The 20,672-nt window shown below is 44.4% G+C and overlaps 1 protein-coding gene across 2 annotated transcripts in view; it reads left to right on the top strand.

Moving 5' to 3' along the window:
* Nucleotides 1–12,456, top strand: part of grik4 (glutamate receptor, ionotropic, kainate 4) — a gene marked incomplete at both ends in the record, with an annotated part of 135,275 nt that extends 122,819 nt beyond the window's left edge. Inside the window, 7 exons of one of the 2 annotated variants that reach the window (XM_079731830.1) lie at nt 5,756–5,865; nt 7,026–7,199; nt 8,335–8,500; nt 9,575–9,800; nt 10,411–10,539; nt 11,023–11,141; nt 12,055–12,456. In XM_079731830.1, the coding sequence (XP_079587956.1) occupies nt 5,756–5,865; nt 7,026–7,199; nt 8,335–8,500; nt 9,575–9,800; nt 10,411–10,539; nt 11,023–11,141; nt 12,055–12,456 (1,326 nt within the window). Of the gene's footprint in view, nt 1–5,755; nt 5,866–7,025; nt 7,200–8,334; nt 8,501–9,574; nt 9,801–10,410; nt 10,540–11,022; nt 11,142–12,051 lie in introns of both variants that reach the window. The other variant, XM_079731829.1, reaches the window with a different exon arrangement.
* Between the last annotated feature and the right edge of the window lie 8,216 nt (nt 12,457–20,672).

Genomic DNA, 20,672 nt, shown 5'->3' with positions numbered 1-20,672 from the left:
GTGGGTGCATGTGTTTGTGTGTGAGGACGAGACAGAAAGCCAGAGTGACGAGATTACAACAGCTGTTATACGGCCGTGTGTTTTCACCTTCAGGATCCTGGAAGCACTGCTGTGAATAAACAGGCTCTATTTGCGGTACCACTCTTTCTCTGTGTGAGCGAATAAAAAATAACCCACAAAGGCTGCCGGTGTTATCCAAGCACACAGCAGTGGGATTCCATGAATCAGTCTATGAACTAGACAAACCAAATGCAAAAACACTGCGAAAACATTGTATAATGTTTTACATCTATTACGTCCATTTTATATCAGTGTATTGTAGCTGCGGCATTCACAATTTTTCCTGTGAGTCTGTTGGTAGCAGATTGTGAGTGTGTGTGTGTGTGTGTGTGTGTGTGTGTGTGCATTGGTTAGAGCCTGTGTGCATGGCTGTCTGCATGGCTGTGTTCATGCGTTTGTGTGTATGAATGTCTGCGTATGCGTGTGTGTGTGTGTCTTTGTGTGTGTGGTGTGTGCCCAAGTGTGTGTCTGTGTGTGTGTGCTTGTGTGTGTGCGCACTGGTTAGTGCCTGTGTGCATGCCTGTGTGTGTCCGTGCCTGTGTGCATGTGTGTGTGTGTGTGTCTGTGTGTGTTCCTAATTAGAAGAGGAGATAATGAGGGCTGCGCCGAAGCCGCGTCGACGTCGGAAGCTGCCCTGAGGGCTGAGAGTTAGAATCAGCCTTATTGACTGCCTGGCCTCACATGAACCTCAGCACAATATCCGCTCAAAGACAAACGTGTCCCTGTACGTGCATAAGCAATTGTGCAAAACTGCGCTGCCAGGGAAACTTGAACACCGAACCCATACCAAGCATTACCTTTCCCTTCTCTCCATCCTGTGCTCTCCCTGTGACTCTTGTTCTCAGTCTCCCCGTGACTCTTGTTCTGGCTCTCTCATCTCTTCGCTTCCCCATCTCAAATCCTCTCCCGGCAGCTTTCAGACACTTGCACACATCGAGGAAATGCAAACACATTAGGAAGTGCGTGATTGTATGTTGTAACAGTGTGAGACGCGCGCACACACACAAACACACACAGTGATATAAAGTCCCGCCCAAAATGAACAGAGAGACGCCGATAGTATGAAACACAGACAAAATAATCCTGGGTAGTCACTCCTCAGACACCTCCAACTGCCATCGCAGTGCACCCATCTGCTCCGACACGATTATCTTCAGAAGGGAGAAAACCCTCTGTTAGGGTACGAGCGAGCGACAAAAGAAGCATTGGAGGTTGCGAAGGGGGGGTGGTCGAGGCTACGGCGAGAAAGAAGTGGAAGACATCAAAAGGGATCAAGGAAAAAGAACCAGAGGAGAAGATATGGAAGAGGGAGGCGGCGGAAAAAGACAAACGGGGAGAGGTGAGAATTGGAAAGACGACGGGTTGTCCTGGTGTGTCAGGCTGTCCGTCAGTCGGGAGTGTGTTGAAGCAAGAGATCTCTCCCGGGGGAGTGTGTGGGTGTGTGTTTGTGTGTGTGTGTGTGGGGGGGGGGGTGGATTACTAGGTGGTGTGGTGTGAATGCCAAGGAACGGCATGACTGCCTAGCATCCTTGACTGGATAACTGTACAGAGCCCTCTGATCCACACACTAAACAACATGGATGCTGCTGGTCTTTGACTGAATCCGGCACTGCAGGGGGGTTTGTCCATCACTGCTCTAAGAGGTAGGGGGCGGGGGATTCGTTTTATAGCCAGTGTTTCGCTGTCATTACATTTGTTGAGATTGCCTCATAAAGCAGACCCCTGTGCTGAACGGTGGTTCTGGTCTTCCCCCTGATCCTCCATCCATCCATCCGTCCGTCACATAGAGAGCCCACCTTTGGCATCTTGTAACTGTGACTCACGTCCATAAAACAGCGGCCCTGGTGCAATAAAGATCATTTAAACACACACAGAGCAGCAGATGGGACAGACCGTGGAGAGCGACCTGTGAGATTCTCTTATGCTGGTGTCCATATACCAGCCAGCCACAGCGCTCAGCCCTCAAAGCCTTTTCATTCATGCCAACGCGACCTTCCAACCTGACACACTGATCATTGTCCCACCACAGACACGGCCGTTCGATCCCTTCACCCTCCATCCAGCTTTACTAATTGCATGGAAAGAAAAGATGTGCACTTTTCTTCTTTCTGCGTTTGTACTTGAGCAATATTCACTTAGAAATTAGGTCAAGGGGCTATGTCCCATTCTCAGCTTGTTCTCCTGACACCTACTTATAGTATCTCCTCCAGAGAGCCACCAGTCCCCCGCTAGTCCCTACGCCTCCTTCACCCCCCCCCAGGCTCCCTAGAGGGCATCTGCCTGCTGCCATGACTCTTGTGCAGCATCACGCCAAGACACGTCTCTGCCCTTCTGTAGACAAAGACGCACAGGAGGCAGACATCTGCTGACAGGCTGAGGGAAATGTGATGCATAACATCTGATCCATAACAAACATGTAGAGAGGTACATGCATACAGACACGCAACGGCCTGTCCATCCTTAAGTCCATTTTTTGGTGTGTGTGTGTGTGTGTGTGTGTGTGTGTGTGCGTGTGTGTGTGTGTGTGTGTGTGTGTGTGTGTGTGTGTGCATGTGTGTGTGTGTGTGTGTGTGTGTGCCTGCACATGTAGACGCTTACAATCTGGGCTCACCGTCTGAGAGTTATAGTCATTATTGAGCCTGACCCTTCTCACGTCATTATATCCATTTCGGGCTACTCACAGAAACACTGTCACAATGTGATGAGAGTTTGTGTTTATCCCGGTGTTGTTACACCCGCACTCCATTCACTCCTCCAAAAATCCATAACACCACAATTCTTTCCCGGGTTATTTTTTTATGTGTGTGAGAAACACTTGCTTGTGTCCAAATCGAAAGCTGAGCTAACACTGATTTAGAAAAAGCTCATTCAAGGCAAGCCCTGAGTGGAATATTGTGGAGTGCACGACATAGTTCAATTCTCCGGTATATTTGAACGACTGTAAGACTATTGCTATGTCAGACATGCATAAAGCTGAAGGAAGACCGCTGTGTTATCTATTGCAGCGGATGCTCTGCACACATAATCTGCTGCATGCCGCATTAAGTAGAGATAACCTCCTGGCCCAAAGGCAGGCTCATCTTAAACCCTTTCTTCATTTAACTTACAACACCTTGAGTTTCCAAAAACTTGGGTAAGACAGTGTGTGATTCATTGTGTTCAGTGTGCAGGCAGTTTATAACACAGGTACTTAAATACCTGCAGCTGTGTTGGTACACAAAAGTGCTTCATTCTGCTTGTTTGTTCTGTTGAATTAAATTGATGTTGTTTGATGTGTTTTATGTCCGTTATGAATTTAAGCAGAGTCTACATTTAGCAGATTATTATAAGATACTAATTAAGATATTAGTCAGTCTTTTAACCTCAGGTGCGTGAGCTTCCTTCGCATTCAGTTTTCAAAACGACAGTGAATAGCCGTAATCCTCTGTGACAATCCAAGGATGCACTTATAATGTTTCAACCTGACTCAGCTGCTAACTGAGAGTATATATTGTGACAGTAAAGAAGTACAACCTTCTAACTTTGAGGAGATCTCATGCTTACCTAAGAGGTTAATATTATTTTTGAATCCTGTGTGAAGAAGGGAATTATAACACCATTTCAAATTCTACATTCCACAAGACTTATATAATACAGACCTATGAAAGGTTTGCTCTGTAATTTGTAGTTGTTGTTAATGTAAAGTTTCTCCATCTCTATTTCGCTCTCTCTCACGCCTTCTCTCTCTCGCTGTCTCTCTGTCTTTCTGTCTCTCTTCCCATCAGATCAGCTTTTCTACTCTGCCATCTGTTGTGTTTGGCGTGATGGTGGCACGCTGTGTTCCGTAATGGCACCTTGGCGACAACTTAGGGATAGGGCAGGCTTGGCCAACCATTTAGCAAAATGCTTGTTCAGCACAGAGCAGCGGCAGTAGATGGCACAACACATGTCAGCACATAACACCATTGGCTCCTATGCTTTACCCTGTCTTGTCCCGGGGAGCACTGCAAGTCATTTACCGTCCTATTGGTTCCCCTGAAACGATTGGATATGCATTGCATGTCCGCAGTGCTCCAGATGGATTTTCTGATAGTTATCGTCATCTGTTTGCATAATTCCTTCGTATAATCCCAGCAGCATTCAGATAAGCAGACCGGGTTTGGATCCCGGTAATAAGGGGTCTGACGGTCGTTCAGTCCTCGTTTCGCCACAGATCCTATTTTACTCACTTAGGCTAATATGGAACTTATTACAGAGCTATTCATGGACTTTCATCTCTACATCAAGCCCATTGTGGCTTCATTTATCAGAATAAAAGGCCTGCACATGATCATTTTGCTCATTTGCAGAAAATTGTTCTGATCTTCTTGTACACATTTCTTTTGAAATATAGACATTGTTTCTGCATTGCAGAGTAGTATATCATTCTGGCATATAATCCTTGCTACATCAGAATTATCTTGATAAAAAGCGTGCCTTTCTCTTGCTCCAAAAATGTAACCAACGACGTTCATTTTGTTTACTTAAATTAAATGTCTTTGTGTGCTATCAGCCACAGCCATTTAATTGTCTTTTGGTTTACCAAGCTACCGGCCATGCTGTAGGACATTGTGATGTATATTTTTCCCTAATATAGATTTTTTGATGAGGCCAAATACCATAGTGCAATAATACAGATATTCAACAATGGCAACACACACACAGACAAACACACACACATGCCCATACACACACAGTACAATCTCCTTAGTGCCTGGTTCTATTTCATCAGTAATTGGTTTCATTTAGAGGATAATGGCTGTTGGTGCAGGATAATGAAACATTAGGCATTTCCCCCTATGTCCCCACTGGCCTGCTGGCTGCCAACCCTGTTTAGGCCACTTTGCCCACACTAACCTGGGTTACGAATCCAACCATACAAATTACTGCCCTTTCCCATCCCTGCTTTCTCCTTCCAGTGCGGCACAAACATATTAATCTCTTTCCTCTTATTCCATTCTGTGTGGACAACCGATGGTCTTTGATTTAGAGAAATAAATCAACCGTGGGCCACAGAAAAGGCAGAACATTTGAGCATCAAGGTTACAGTGTTATTTGTCCCCACTCTCCTTGGTTAGTACAGGCAACCTTGTACAGAACGCAAATACGGTCCCTCAATTGATCACCGCCTTCTCCGAACACGCTTGGACTAGTGATGCTCTTCCCGCGGGGTTATATTGTGTAAGAAAGCAAAAATATAAAAAATAGCTTATATTATGGAACGACCAAAACCTTCAACACCCCCATATTCCACTCAGACAAAGTCTATCGTGCATTTGCATGCAAACTAGATTTATATGAGCATTTTCTAAATTATGTTGAGCACATTTACTCTCCTGTAATTTTAATTACTCCTCTTGACCATTTGCACCGTGTTAAAAGAAGAATATGGACCAATATAGTCGGTATATCAGAGCTTAGGGGGGCGTGCGGCCGCACGTTCAAGCGCTGTTCTGTTTTTAATTAACCTCCCTCCCTCTTCACCCAGGCAGGCGCTGTTAAACGATACCTAGCTGGATAATGAGTCCCTCTCCATCCCCACCTGCGAAAGCTGTGCCTCTCCATTTATATACGGCTTCGCTGCAGCAGAGGCTCTACATCCATGCCGTGTTCGACGTCCCCACAACACAATGTCTCGGTGTGTGAATGCATGTTGCTGTGTGTTTCCGTGCTGCAGGGTCGCAGGCCCGGCTACTTCTCCTTCCTGGACCCCTTCTCCCCGGGGGTGTGGCTCTTCATGCTGCTGGCCTACCTCGCCGTCAGCTGCGTCCTCTTCTTGGTTGCCAGGTAGCGGCTAAGAAACAGCGACACACGCATGTGCACACGCATGCATTCTTACACACACAAACACACACATACACATACATGTACACACACGCGCACATGCATTGAAACAGATGTGTAGAGATTATAAATTGAAATGTGTTCTGTACTTGGAAAAACAAAGGTTAAATAACTAAAATATGAATAAAAGAAATGAGGGGTAAAGACAGGGAGATAGATTTACTGAGAAGTGAAGGCGAGAGAGAAAGAGAGTGTGAGGTAAGAAAGATTATAAAGACAAAAAGATAAAAGTAAGAAAGAAGACCATGTTCTGAGTTATGGCTAGATAAAGAAAAATGAAACCACTCTCAAACTGGTCTAATCCATCTCAAACTGTGTTTATCATATTCCTCTCTCTCCAGCACTATACTGACACCTTCTGGTCAGACTGAACACAACAGAACAGCCAATGCAGATCTCTATCAGTTAACCAAGCCATACGTAACCACCATACTGTATTACAATTTTTTAAGTGTTTAAGTAACCAGAAACTAATTCCAGAAACAACCACGCACCTCCGCTTTGATAGCCTTTATGTTGTTAAAATTGTGACCAACAGCAGAGGTTGATTTGTTTATATTGGTTACAGTACTGATTGAACACTGCTGGGTGCAAGTCATTCGCCCATGCTCACTATTTTGACATAAGTGGATGGAATAATTGTAAATTCGAAGGAGTACAGCCTTCCCCCACATGTGCCTAGAATGGCTCATATGCCTGATAGTTGTGTTCCATGTCCCAATTAGTCTGCCTTCACTCACACTGTGTATGTAGATTGCACACTGGGACTGAGGAGCAGCCTCCCTCGAGAGCCAAGGTGACTTTCTGCTGTCTCCGTGCTCAGTTAGAGTCTCCTTGTGTCCTCCTTGTTTCCCCTCCCTGTCTCTCTCTCCCTCTCCCTCTCTCTCTCTCTCTTGCTCTCCCTCGCTCTCTCCGTCCCTCGAGTTCCTCTCCCTTTCATTTTTTGCACAATCCGTGTCACACTTCCGTCTCACCCGAACTGAGTTTTGCTTTCCTCTGAACTTACCCCTCACACTCTCAGTGTACTCAATCCCCCCAAAAATAAAATGCTTCTCTCTTCCTCCCATGTCTACCCCCCCGTGTCGCGGTGCTCCCTTGCTCAGGCTGACGCCGTATGAGTGGTACAACCCCCACCCGTGTCTGAAGGGCCGCTGTAACCTGCTGATCAACCAGTACTCCCTGGGGAACAGCTTCTGGTTCCCCGTGGGCGGCTTCATGCAGCAGGGCTCCACCATCGCGCCGCGGGCCCTGTCCACGCGCTGCGTCAGCGGAGTGTGGTCAGTATGGACGCACGTTGACATGCACACACACACACACTCACACACCCCGACACAAACATCTCACACACACCCCAACACAAACACAAAAATACAGGATGTAACACCCACTGGACAAAACATGTTCAGAGAAATGTATTGACACGTACACGCCTACATACAGACACACACACAGAATGACGCATATACACAGAATGACACACACATATAGACCCACATACACACAGAGTCCAAAGAGGAAAGAGTCGTAAAATATAGTATTAATATACATTTTGTTTTGTGCAAAAATTGTCAAATCCTTTTGCCATGTTGTTGTCATATTGGACCCTGCACAAGCAAGGAGTACACAGGAGTACAGAAACACAAACGCCTGCCGAAGCTTGCATGAGAGACAAATGCATACTGAATACATAAAGAACGTATCCATACGTATCCACTCAAACAGTCAACCCATGCTCATTGACATTGCTGAAGTACTACTTATGTATTATGTAATATATGATTCATGTTACTTTCTTCAACATATTTGCTGCTTTATGCGTGTCCTTATCCGTCTGTGTGTGCTAAAAACCTTCACGCATAATTTGATATCTTTTCCAATACAGCATTGTTTCCACATACCCATCTTGCTATCTATCCATTCCATCCTGCCATCGAACAATCCTGCAGCGTTCTGTACATCAGGTTTGACCTATTTATGTTTCTATTCTCCCTGCTTGTATGGCTCACCTGGTTCTATTTGGATCTATAGGAGGGTTTCAATCGTGAGATCAGAAGTCCCAAAGTACATTCCAAGCCACCATCATGATAATTATTCTGGGGGAAATGTATAGACCCATCAACCAGCTGTTATTGTTAGTATCCTGGTGAAGAAATACCAAGATCGTGGTCTGGAATGCGCACAACATCATGTGAAACACCCACTCTTCACTGTTGTTGGATTCATAGATCGTGGATTCAGAACTGTTAAAAGGCTGAGGTGTCCCACTATTACAAAATAACCCACAAACCTCGGAACGTCGCCGACCAATCTCAATCAAGCATTCCACAATGCTGTGGTATAAACGCAGTTTGGGGCCACACCACCTAACCCGTTCACAAGGGGGGAACCTAAGGTCTCTCTTCCGCTCCTCAGGTGGGCCTTCACCCTGATCATCATCTCCTCGTACACCGCCAACCTGGCGGCCTTCCTGACGGTGCAGAGGATGGAAGTGCCCATTGAGTCCGTGGACGACCTGGCCGACCAGACGGCCATCGAGTACGGCACCATGCACGGCGGCTCCACCATGACCTTTTTCCAGGTCGGCGCCCAGCGTTGTGTATATATGTATATCTGGGTGATAATGATGATAACATGCGCTGTAATGATAACACGCATGTGGTGGAAGAGAGAGGGAGTAAATATGAAGATGGACGTGTGTCATCACACACACACAAACACACACAAACACAGACATAGACATGTGTTGTTATACCCAAGGTCACGTGCTCTTGGACTTGATGAATCATCCCAAACACACAAGTATATACACACAAATCCACATACACACAGAGACCAGGACCACTAACTAACACACACACACACACACACACACACACACACACACACACACACACACACACACACACACATACACACACCAACACATACACATACATACAAGTCAAGTCAAACAGTCAAACAGACCCACACCGGTTCCCATCAGCGATGTTATCCTCCGTGTCACCTTCCCGTGCAGCCCGTCCTCAAACTGCGACAGTTCTTATCAGCTTCCTGTCTGCTCCTCAGTACCACAATCCAATACACTTCAGACAGATGAAGTTGAACTACGGGGCTCTGGTAGAGAATTACACTCTGTTCCATTCACCCGTTCTAATTCCTCTGTTCATCGGAACAAAACCAATGAGGGAGTGACCGAAGCGTGAGACTGGAAGAGCAAGACTTGTTACCGTATCCACTTCATGGTTGTTGTTGTTGTTGTTGTTGTCGTTGTCGTCGATGTTCCGGGGACCTTAAATTAAAATTTGCTACTGAGCAATGAACAAAGACTTGGAAAAATAAACAGAAATTTCAGGACAACATGAGGCTAAACAAAGGGATTTGAAATGTGATGCAACAAATTAGCATTGGAATAAATCAATATGCATGATGTAGGCAACATGAATGGAAGTGAAGAATAAATACATCAGAACACAACAACAGGCTTCTCAAACTCATGATGAGGTGGATGAGTCATCCGATGGCCCTTTGGTGTACGGTGTCGTCAAGTTTGCTTCCTTTCCCATTTCCTCTTTGTTCTGCCCTTATCTGTCGGTCTTACAAGTCCTATATCATGTCTCTCTCTCCCCACCACTCCCACCTCTCTCCCTCGCAGAACTCCCGCTACCAGACGTACCAGCGCATGTGGAACTTCATGCACTCCAAGCAGCCCAGCGTGTTCGTCAAGAGCACCGAGGAGGGCATCGCCCGCGTGCTCAACTCCAACTACGCCTTCCTGCTGGAGAGCACCATGAACGAGTACTACCGCCAGAGGAACTGCAACCTGACGCAGATAGGAGGTCTGCTGGACACCAAGGGCTACGGCATCGGGATGCCCCCAGGTCCGTGGAGCGGGACGGTCCATTTGGGGTGGGGGGGGGTGGTTGTGTAACTGTCGGAGTGACAGACAAGAGAAGGGAGACAGCTAATAGCCCATGTCTCTGGGGGGGGGGGGGGGGGGGGGGGGGTTGACGGCGAAGAGAGACGCAGTTAAACAAAGAGAGACAGAGATTTGTTTAAGACAGACGGCAGGAGAGAGTCAATAGTCAGAGATTCTAGCTCACATTTACCCAGTGGCGGATAAAGAACTTGCATCCAGTACAAATGAAGACCTTTCCAGAACACTGTCGGTACTTATTGTGAAACAAGAACAAAACAACTGAAACGCTCATTGTTTATCAGCGGGTTTTGATGTGGTTGTGCAGGTATAGCTGTCCTTGTAGGGCTTTGTTTTACGTGATCTTCTGCATATCCATAGCAGGGGGGGCGGCTATTACAATTCATAGTTGATTCAATACTCTTGAAGCACATTTTCATTCATTTCAGACACTTTATTGGCAGTCGTTGAATCATTTGACAGAGAGGCTCTGGGATCAAATGCAAAGTGGTTTTGGAAGTGCAGCTTCTTTCAGGAAGCAGCTTTAAGCCTGTTCTCCTCCCTCTCCCCCCCAGGCTCAGTGTACCGGGACGAGTTTGACCTGGCCATTCTGAAGATGCAGGAAGACAACCGTCTCGAAATCCTCAAGAGGAAATGGTGGGAAGGCGGCAAGTGCCCAAAGGAGGGGGACCATCGCGCTAAAGGTGAGACCCAACCTCTTGTTCCTTTGCTGATTTACTATGATTAATTAGCAGATGCTTTTAATCCACTTGCACTGAATCCAAATACAATATCAGTCAGCAGCATGCAGTGGTAAGGAATCTTACTCAAGGACTAGTAGATTCCAAACATTGGGGGCATGGAAACCAGGGCCTTTTAGCTTGGTGGTGAAACACCCTTGTCGCTACCCTATCCTGCTCCAGTACTGCTCCCATTCATGAATCTTTGCGTTATATCTGGTTACTGTAATGTCTCTCTCTCTCTCTCTCTCTCTCTCTCTCTCTCTCTCTCTCTCAATATTCCTAACCAAGAGTATGTTTTCTTTATATAACATGGCGGCTAACCCCAGCACATCCTCTCTCTCTCTCTCTCTCTCTCTCTCTCTCTCTCTCTCTCTCTCTCTCTCTCTCTCTCTCTCTCTTTGTTCTCTCTCTCTCTCTGTTCTCTCTCTTTTCTCTCTCTTCTAGGGTTGGGCATGGAGAACATTGGTGGCATCTTCGTGGTGCTGGTCTGTGGTCTGCTGGTGGCCATCTTCATGGCGGTGCTGGAGTTTATGTGGATGATGAGGCAGACGCCCGTGACGGAGGTGAGGGAGGACTATATAACATGCTTCTGCTTTCTCTCTCTCTCTCTCTGCACTGGGGTCCAGCCCCACACGCGGTAACTTGCTTGTAAATGTTCTGGCAGAAAATATAGTGGGGCTGGAGTGTTGCCAAACGTTTTGCCCATGGCCAGCCTCAACAGACTTCAGAGAAAGGAGAACTAGCAGAAAACCAATGCGTATTCCTCGATTTACATGTGGGAACTGGTCTCTAGTTTCAAATTCTGGATTCTGGTTTATGGAGCATATAAAACGTCTTAGTAGTAGTAATAAGATCTGGGCTGCAGTCGTACATGAATAAGTAAAAGGTGCTGATGTCAAAGTCTTACTTTAATAGTTGTTGTCATGGCTTAATGGTGTCCCGGGGGTTTCTTGCTGCTCATGTTATTGGAGCAATTTATTAAAAATATATAATTGTCTTTACTATTGGACCAATGTCATTTCTACTCAATAAAACGTTCTAAGTACCACATTATGTGGCTTATGTTGTCTGTTTCAATGTTTCAAATGTCAGCCTGATTTGTGTGTAAGTGTGTGTGTGTGTTTGTGTCTGTAGGTCTGTGTAAATTTTTACGCACTCAGCAATTTTTTGAATACTACTTCTGCAATGCAATACTATATGCATACATTTTTACTGTATAGAAGATACTCTTCATTCTGTAGTGCATCTATGTATTCATCCAATTTACTAAATGAACCCTTCATTTCCTTATCCTTTTCCCACATGTATAAAACTCTTATTTGACATCAATTTGATCAAACCACCCATCTCACTTCAGCCGGCCTCTCTCTCCCTCTCTCTTCCCCACCTATCTACCTCTCTCTCCCTGTGTGTGTGTGTGTGTGTGTGTGTGTGTGTGTGTGTGTGTGTGTGTGTGCGTGTGTGCGTTTGCAGCAGTCCATGTGTGAGGAGATGCTGCGGGAGCTCCAGGGCATCGTCCTGTGTCGTGACAGCCTGCAGGTGAGGCGCCGGCGGGGCGCGTCCATCCTGCGGCCGCGGGCCCTCCCCCTGGAGGAGCGCCGGGCACGGACCGCCGCCGCCGCCGCCGCCGCCAGCCTCAGCAACGGCAAGCTGTGCGGGGGCACCGGGCTGGCCGAGCCCCCCCTCTCCCACAGACTGGCCCAAGAGGCGGCGCTGGTGGCCCGGGGCTGCAGCCACATCCGCATCTGTCCCGAGTGCCGACGCTTTCAGGGCCTCAGGATGAGGCCCCCGGGGGCCACGGGCTCCCTGCCCTCCCCGACACACAGCGACGAAAGCATAGAGTGGGACAAAACCACCAATAGCAGTGAACCCGAATGAGCCACACCAAACACTGTGTGCTGCTGGCGTAACCACACAACGACACATGTCCTGGACTCTAGTTCACCCCCCCCCCCCCCCCCCCCAACACCCGACCCCCGCCCATCCAGTTGTCAACTTTACAGGGATTAAAACATCACCTGGTACACAGCTGTCTCTGAGATTGATTTCACAGACAAGGACCTTCCTGCGGGGATATCTGGCTCATGAAGGCATCGTCCGGTAATGAACCCTGGAATATTCTTGCCGTTTTCCTCCTCCTTTTGGTCGAGAATGGAGGGTGGGGGGGCGAACTTGGGGTATTTATACCTTCGACAAGATGTATCATTCATCCCTGTCGGATAGAGAAAAGACACTGAAGCGTGTGTATCCATGTGGACCGTCTGTTGGCCGTCTCTCTTACATCGACTTGGCAGAAAACAGACTGTTGGGTATTTGTACTATGCAGTATTTTTCAGCCATGTTTCATTGTGCCGTTTTGTTTTCTTTTTGTATTCTTGCCCCTCCTCTGTTGTTACCGTACTGATGATTGTTCTTCTATTGCTCTTCAATAGACTCTTCAAAAAAACTTTTTAATCTAGAGACTTAGAAGGTGTATTTGCCTCTGGGGAGCTGCAAAAGAATACGTTGAATAAACAAATAATGAAAAAACCCAAGGTCCTTCTTTAGATACTTTTACTTTGAAAGTGCCAAAAACCATGTGGATATCAGGAAGGGGCCTCACAGCCTTGTTAAAACAGCAACGAGAACGCTGAAGCGAATAGACATGGACTTGTTTTATAGTAGGGACTATTCTATGGACAAAAAAAAAGTTTAATTGTAATCATCTCTGAAAGACAGCGATGCATGTCAGAGGTCTTGGCAGTAGCTCAAAGAGTGATTTCTATTTTCGAGGGTGGTCAAAGTATGAGTATTAGTATTCCTAACCGTGGGGAAGGTTTTCTTTGTTATGCGCATTCTTTGTGTACACACGCTCACACAAACATACACACACATACTGTACATACATTCATACTGCATACAATGTTGAAGGCCTTTATGTTCCGTGGTTCTATGGGTTATTCTTGTTTGGTTTATTTACTTTATCACAAAAATAAGTCTTCTTAAACCAGACCACTCCATCCCTGATGTTGCTTTTTAATACTATTCATATTTTTAAAAGGGAAACATTAAACTTCTGGTCAATTGTGGACATAAGAAGCACTTTTCTTGATTGTTTCGAAATGTCAAGGCAGTTAAACCTTGATGGAAAGTCACGCTACAGTCCCTGTCACAGATTAGTGGTGGGACGCCACTCTGCAAACGTTTTACTGTTGCAAAGCAAAGAACCAATTTTCACAGGATTACAATCTGATCTTCTACAGAGTGTCACTGTTATTGCATTATTATTTAGAATTAAAGGAATGATTCAAGTATTAACTTCTAGAGAGATCTTGAAATCATAATACAGGAAAGTAAAATGTTTTACATTTGTTTTACTTGTATACTTCTTCAGAGTCTTTCATGAGGTATTGAGAAGAAAGCGCCGGTAGAAACCATCTCCAAATATCTTTTTATGGCGCCGGGTCAGAAATGAACGAGGGCCTTAAGGGGCCAGTAAAATTCTAAAAAGATACCCATCATATAAATGATAGCATGGTCTGGTGACGCCACATTTTACCTGTGGTTAGAATAACAAAGGTCAAAGGATGCCTTAGGAATTCAAATCCAGTGCCAAGAATTTTGGAATTTCTGACAGGTCAGCGTGCATACTGCCTATGGGGGGAGCCAGCAGCCATCCGTTTGTGTGTGTGAGTGTGCATGTGTGCGTGTGTGTGTGTAGGTGTGTGTGTGTGTGTGTGTGTGTGTGTGAGAGAGTTTAATGTAGGTGCTGATGGGCACTGAGGGTGGTCAGGAAGATGGTAAACCTGCCATGCGGTGCTGGTCTCTTCCCATAGCTCCGGGTCATACTTAAATGGTAATACTGTTTGCTGTGTAATCGTTTTGCATTAAAATGATGCATTCATCGGTTTTGTTTGGGATTCTGAGTGGGCCGTCTCATTCCATATTGAGTACACACCACTTCTATGCTCTGGGAGGAATTTCTACCGAGGTTTGACCTGTGTCTCTATTTTGGTTCTCAACCCAACACATTTGTGATTGGCACTTAATATGTTCAGCTTTCCATAGGTGAAAGATATGCTGCAGGAGTGGATGGTTGCATAAGAAAAGTAACAAAATTAAATTGATTCTACCGTCCAAAATGTTGCATAGTTATATGTTACTTATAACAGACATATATTCATATCCTTGTACTTTGTGGATGTAAATCAACACAGATGCACACATTGTGTACGCAATCTATCATTTATTCTTTCCGTTCAGATTTTAATGACTTAATGGTTTGTTTCAGTGTATTATTTCAAGCAAAAATCAGCGATCTATATTCCCACATAATTAACAGCTGTACAAAAGACATGCCAAGAAACTGCTGGGTGGCACTTCCGAAACTCCCAGGAGGAGAAATTTCTCCATCTATTTTTTTTAAGCACGGAAAACATTTACAGAGGTGTTAAGTCAAGCATGGTTGGAAGGGGATTGCCAATTACCTTAAAGACAAGAGCAGAACAAGAAGCGGCCATGGGCAGACCTGTGGGCCGATAGTGGGCTATTTATGTCCTTTATTTAATACTGTTGACTTTATTGTCTCCTAAAAAAAAGAAAAATTTAGCTTGGAACGTATTCTTTATATTCTTCTTCTGGTTTCATAGGTAAAGAGAATCTCGTCAGCTCATACCGCTCTTCTTCCCCTTTGTGGAAAATCTTAAGTTAATGAGAATGTGAGAAGTCTCCCAGCCCAAGCTCTTACAGTAGCCACTTAAAACTCTTCTAACGGCTCTGGAACGTTCTCTCATTAGAGCTGTCAAGAGAGCACCATGCACACTGTATATCCTCAACGCACGAGGGTGAAATCTTTCTTCTCTGAGCACCTGTTTATGCATCCTCAGCATAATGTGGCATTAGACACGGCTGCCTGGTGGCACGTCACCACCTGTGTGTCCCGCTACATCATATTTATGACACACACACACACACACACACACACAAACACACCTACACCCACACACACACACACCTACGCCCAAACACACACACTCACACCCACACACATACCAGCTGTATGTCTGTTTTGCAAGTTTATTTTCTCCTGCATAAATATAGCACATCCCTACCTGGCATCAAGTACCAGCTGTTGGATATATGGAGGCCATGATGTGAGCTGATGGTCATGTGCAAGTTAATGGTGCAGGCTCATCCAATTATATCGACACTGATTTATTTTCTTATTTTCTTTGTGTGCATTTTGTCATGTACTTTATACACATCCACATATATACTCTCTGTAAAACTGTTAGACCGACACGATTCTTCAAGGAATATTTTTGGACATGTTCTCTACCTTGGCGCCCACGTAGTGTGGCTTTGAAGCTATTGAGTTGATATTCATTTCATATCCAAGGCAAAAAAGTGCCTCTCTCAGTCTGCAGTGATTTGATTTTCCAAGGTTGAATGAGTTTGCTTGTTTGCTTCCCATAACAGTCTGTAATGAGCTTCAAATCTATGACCGACAGTTACAGTCTTACAGACCATCAATAGTTACTACCCTAGACCTTATTAGATTGGATATATTTTTCAAAGAATGCTTACCGATAGATTTAATGGAATCTGGTTGCCAGGGGACTATTGTTGCGTGCTTAAGGTGACGACAATCTTGGTGTTAGGATTCTCCTCACGGTGAGATGCTGTCAAGGCCTGTACACAGCCCTTTGTTCACAGACAGTTGTTGAACATATTGACCAAAACATCTTGACATTGCTTGTCTTTCAGAGAAATAAAACAAGGCTTCATTCACGTGGTGTTTCATTCCTGTCGCGATCGATAGTGAAGCATTGATTACCATTTTGTGTGTGTATGTTTGTGTGCGTGTTTGTATCGTTTAGTTTTATAGGGTCAGGGTTAGTAGTTAGTATTCAAGAAGTATATTGTCCTTAACCCTGTCTAACCCTACTAACACTAACCATATTTCTAACATTAACCCTATTGCTAACACTCAACCTATTTTGCTGCATTGTCATAATAATGTCACACTTAAAAAACAGAAGTGCATTTGACATTTAATTTATATCAAGTTACCCTTTGGGAACCATGATTATATTACCAATTTAACATTAAACAATTTTTCTTCAGAAACATTTTACCTATTCCCAAGATGCCAACCAAAATAAACCATTAATTTAGAGACAACAGATTCAAATTTATTGTACAAATGTGAGGCAATTATCCATGTGTAAGTGATTTATTAGCTGGATGATGCTGTAAAAATCCACCAGTCCATGAAGAAGACCCCAAAATGACTTTGCTCATAAAATATTTTTTCTCTTTTTTTTATGTTTGTTCCATCTCCCAATAGAAAAATTAAATCTTCTGCGCAAGAAATGATTGAACCAAATTTCTTGCACCATTTGTCTTGACTGCATTGATTCATACATTATTTCATAATGTCATCTTTTTTAGTTACAATCAGTGGTTTTATTATTTCAATCTATTGTTGGTTAATTTGAGTTTATAAGTGTGGATTTTATTCAAGCAGTGGCAATAATCATTTTAGGGTCTAATGGTAAAAACAAACATGCGTGCGTGCGTGCATGCATGCATACATGCATACATGCATACATACAAACATACGCACGCACGCACGCACGCACACACACACACACACACACATACATACATACATACAGAGAGATAGCTCGATCGATAGAATGCCAACATATCATAGCAGGAGGGTCACTTGCTACATCTAGTGGTCACTGCAGAACATTACAGTCATTGTATGAAGCTGTATTTAATATATTAATTGATTAAAAAAAAAGGGTGATACAATATTGGACACACCATCATAACAAAGAGGACAATCTGGTCTTCACATTGATGGTGGCTGAGATAAATGCACATGTCATCGATCTATGTTACTCCTTACTGGAACCAGATCATTTTGCCATATAACTCCTATTCTCTCCTCCTTCCACTGGCTTCCAATGAATGCCAGGTCAGATTTAATAGTGATAGTACTTACCTCTTAATCCTGCACATCTTAGCTTCCTCCTACCTGAAGGGCCTTATTATTCCCTATTGAGGCTCCTCCAGACTTCAGGAGCTTTTTATCAATTCCAAAGGTTTCAAAGAAATCAGCAGGTAACAGAGTGTTCTCTTATTGAGCGCCTTATCTTTGGAGCAGACTGGCACCTGTAACCAGGAGCGCTGACTATCCGTGGAGCAGACTGGCACCTGTAACCAGGAGCGCTGACTATCCGTGGAGCAGACTGGCACCTGTAACCAGGAGCGCTGACTATCCGTGGAGCAGACTGGCACCTGTAACCAGGAGAGCTGACTATCCGTGGAGCAGACTGGCACCTGTAACCAGGGAAGCTGGCTCTGAAGATAAATTAAAATCCAAACTTAAAACCTACCTCTTTACTCTCTCTCATTTGGCTCCTCAACCAGCTCTCATTACAGGTAAATCGACCTGTTAGCCAGAACTAACTTGCCGGTGATACTAGATAAGAGGTCTTACACATGGCCCTCATCCATCCTGCTCCATCTAATCATAATGCTGTCTCTGTTTTAGTGTGTTGCAGTGATCGTGACCGGGCGCCTGGCCACCCCACCTCACGGATACAAGTTTGCTCACCAGCCAGCTATTGTACTTCAAAATCTATGTTTCTTAATTATGACACCCATTGCACTCCTAACCATGCCTGGAAAGAGGATTCCCTGACTTTGCGTTCCTTCTCAAAGTTTCATCCTTGGGTATTAAGGGATTTTTTCTAGCCCTTTTATGGGCTAGAGTCAGGGGGTGTCATAAATATATGGCATGCAAAGCCCTTTGAGACCCTTTGTAACTGTGATTAAGGGCTCTACCTCTACAATGGCCTGGACTTATCATATAGATGTCTCATTATTGTCCAGCTTGTGCTGGAGGTCTGCAGCTATGGCGGCATCTTTCTCCATCAACGCCCCTTTCTTCACTCATTTCAACATGCTCTATTCCTCCAAGGATTGAACTGGACATACACGCCTTTAGGAAAACCTAATTATAAACCGTGATATATTTAACTGAGTGGTTTATACTGTTCCTAGGAGTCGTGAACTTACAGCTATGTAACGCAGAGTCGTTGCCAAGTGTTTACCTGTAGCTGGACCACCTCCTCTTTACCTTGGTGCTCCGGTCTGTTTCCATGGTATTTACTGGGCATTCTAGAATGTCATAGCTAATTAGTTATAACCCTTCAGCTGTGTCCCGAGATTCATGGAGGTAGGCTTTACCATCAGTCAGTTGAGCTGGGAAAGACATTGAAGACTGTGTGTGTGTGTGTGTGTGTGTGTGTGTGTGTGTGTGTGTGTGTGTGTGTGTGTGTGTGTGTGTGTGTGTGTGTGTGTGTGTGTGTGTGTGTGTGTGTGTGTGTGTGTGTGTGTGTGCCGGTGGGTGGGTGAACATTTGCAGGCACACACACACACACATGTTCATATACCTATAAATTATGTATTATTGAATCAACAAACATGCATGTTTGATGCTATTTTATTTATGCAATGAAACAACCAATTCATTTTAATGCTGGATAACCTCGTTATAATTAAGTTTCACTTTCATTACCTCATCAATATTTGACAAAAAGTAATGATGCCAAATTAAACTAGCAAATGCTTTTCCTGCAGAAAATATGGTGAGTGCTGTAGTGAAAAGTGAGGTTGAAAAAAGGTTTCACATAGTTTAAGATGTAAAGAATGTTAAATGGCTTAAATCAAGTGAAGGGATTTGAGTATGAATGGAGTTAACAATGTAAACATGCACACTATTTAAAAAAATTAAAATGGTGTCAAACAAATAAAGTGACGAGTTCAACAAATAGCTAATGTGATACTGTGTGTGTGTGTGTGTGTGTGTGTGCGCGCGCGTGCGTGCGTGCGTGCTTGGTAACTTATAAAAGGTATGACAAAGATTGTGAAGCCTCCTGAACCAGACTGAGAGAGCATTAAAAGACCGGTATTTTAAGGTTATTAGCTGATTAGAGCATGACAGCTTGAGTCTGCAATATTGAACTTTTTCATAATTTTAGAGCTACTGAATTTGGGGTTTTCATGAGCTGAAAGCCATAATCATCAAGATTAATACAAATCAAGGCTTGAAATATTTCACTTTGGGTGTAATTAATCTATATAAAACGAGTTTCACTTTTTAAATTGAACTATTGAAATTAAGCATATTTTCCACAATATTCAAATTTATTGAGATGCACCTATATTTTTTTTTCAAAAGAGGCCCATCCATTAATGTGTGGGGCCTTAGCAGTTTTCAGAAGTTCTTATTTTCTTGTGGATATTCTCTTCAAGGACTTCTGTAATAGTAAAACTGGGGTTGGTTATCTCTTTTATTGGCACAAAGCTATGTGTCATGTTCTGTTAGTCAACACTGACACTTTTATCCAAAGCAACTTCCAACGGTTCAAACACACATTAACACATCGAGGGCAGAGGCAAACATTCAAGGGGATAGCCAGCTATCCGGGAGTAGTTAGGATTAGGTGTCTTGCTCAGGGACACCTCGACACTCACCATCAAACTAGCAACCTTCCGGTTACAAAGCAACCTGCTCTACCTCCTGAGCGAAGCTGATATATGTTCCAAACCTTTTCCATTTGGACCTACGCGATTTATTTGCCAGACGGTTAATTATGTTCCACATTTTGTTTGTACCCTTTGTCTTAATTTATAATAGTAACAAAGAAATCTGCCTTGGCCTTCTTCAAATCATTTACCACTGTGTTTCTTAAACCAGTACAAACTAAACGGTCTTAGTCCAGATTTATGGGCAGATTTCAGAGCACTGAAGTTGTCACGACTCGTTTCAATCAAATGATCATCGACAAGTATCCAACAACCATTGATTGATATGTGGATGACTGTTGAAAACCAGTCTTGTTATTTTGGGGACCATTGAACCACTGCAAGCTGGCGGGAGCGCCTGAATCTTCTCAATGGCCCCTGTTGTGTGTGATCGGCCGCGCGCGCTGCTATATTCAGCGCGAACACGTACGCGCATGCGTACACGGAGAGCGAGGAAGGGCGAGGTGAACGGAAGAGGACGTATCGGAGGGAAGGGGAAGGGCTGCGTA

Source organism: Pollachius pollachius (assembly GCF_949987615.1).
Source record: "Pollachius pollachius genome assembly, chromosome: 3".
Classification (NCBI taxonomy): Eukaryota; Metazoa; Chordata; class Actinopteri; order Gadiformes; family Gadidae; genus Pollachius; species Pollachius pollachius.
Note: the sequence above shows the minus strand (reverse complement) of the source record. Positions and strands in the feature narration are given on the sequence as shown.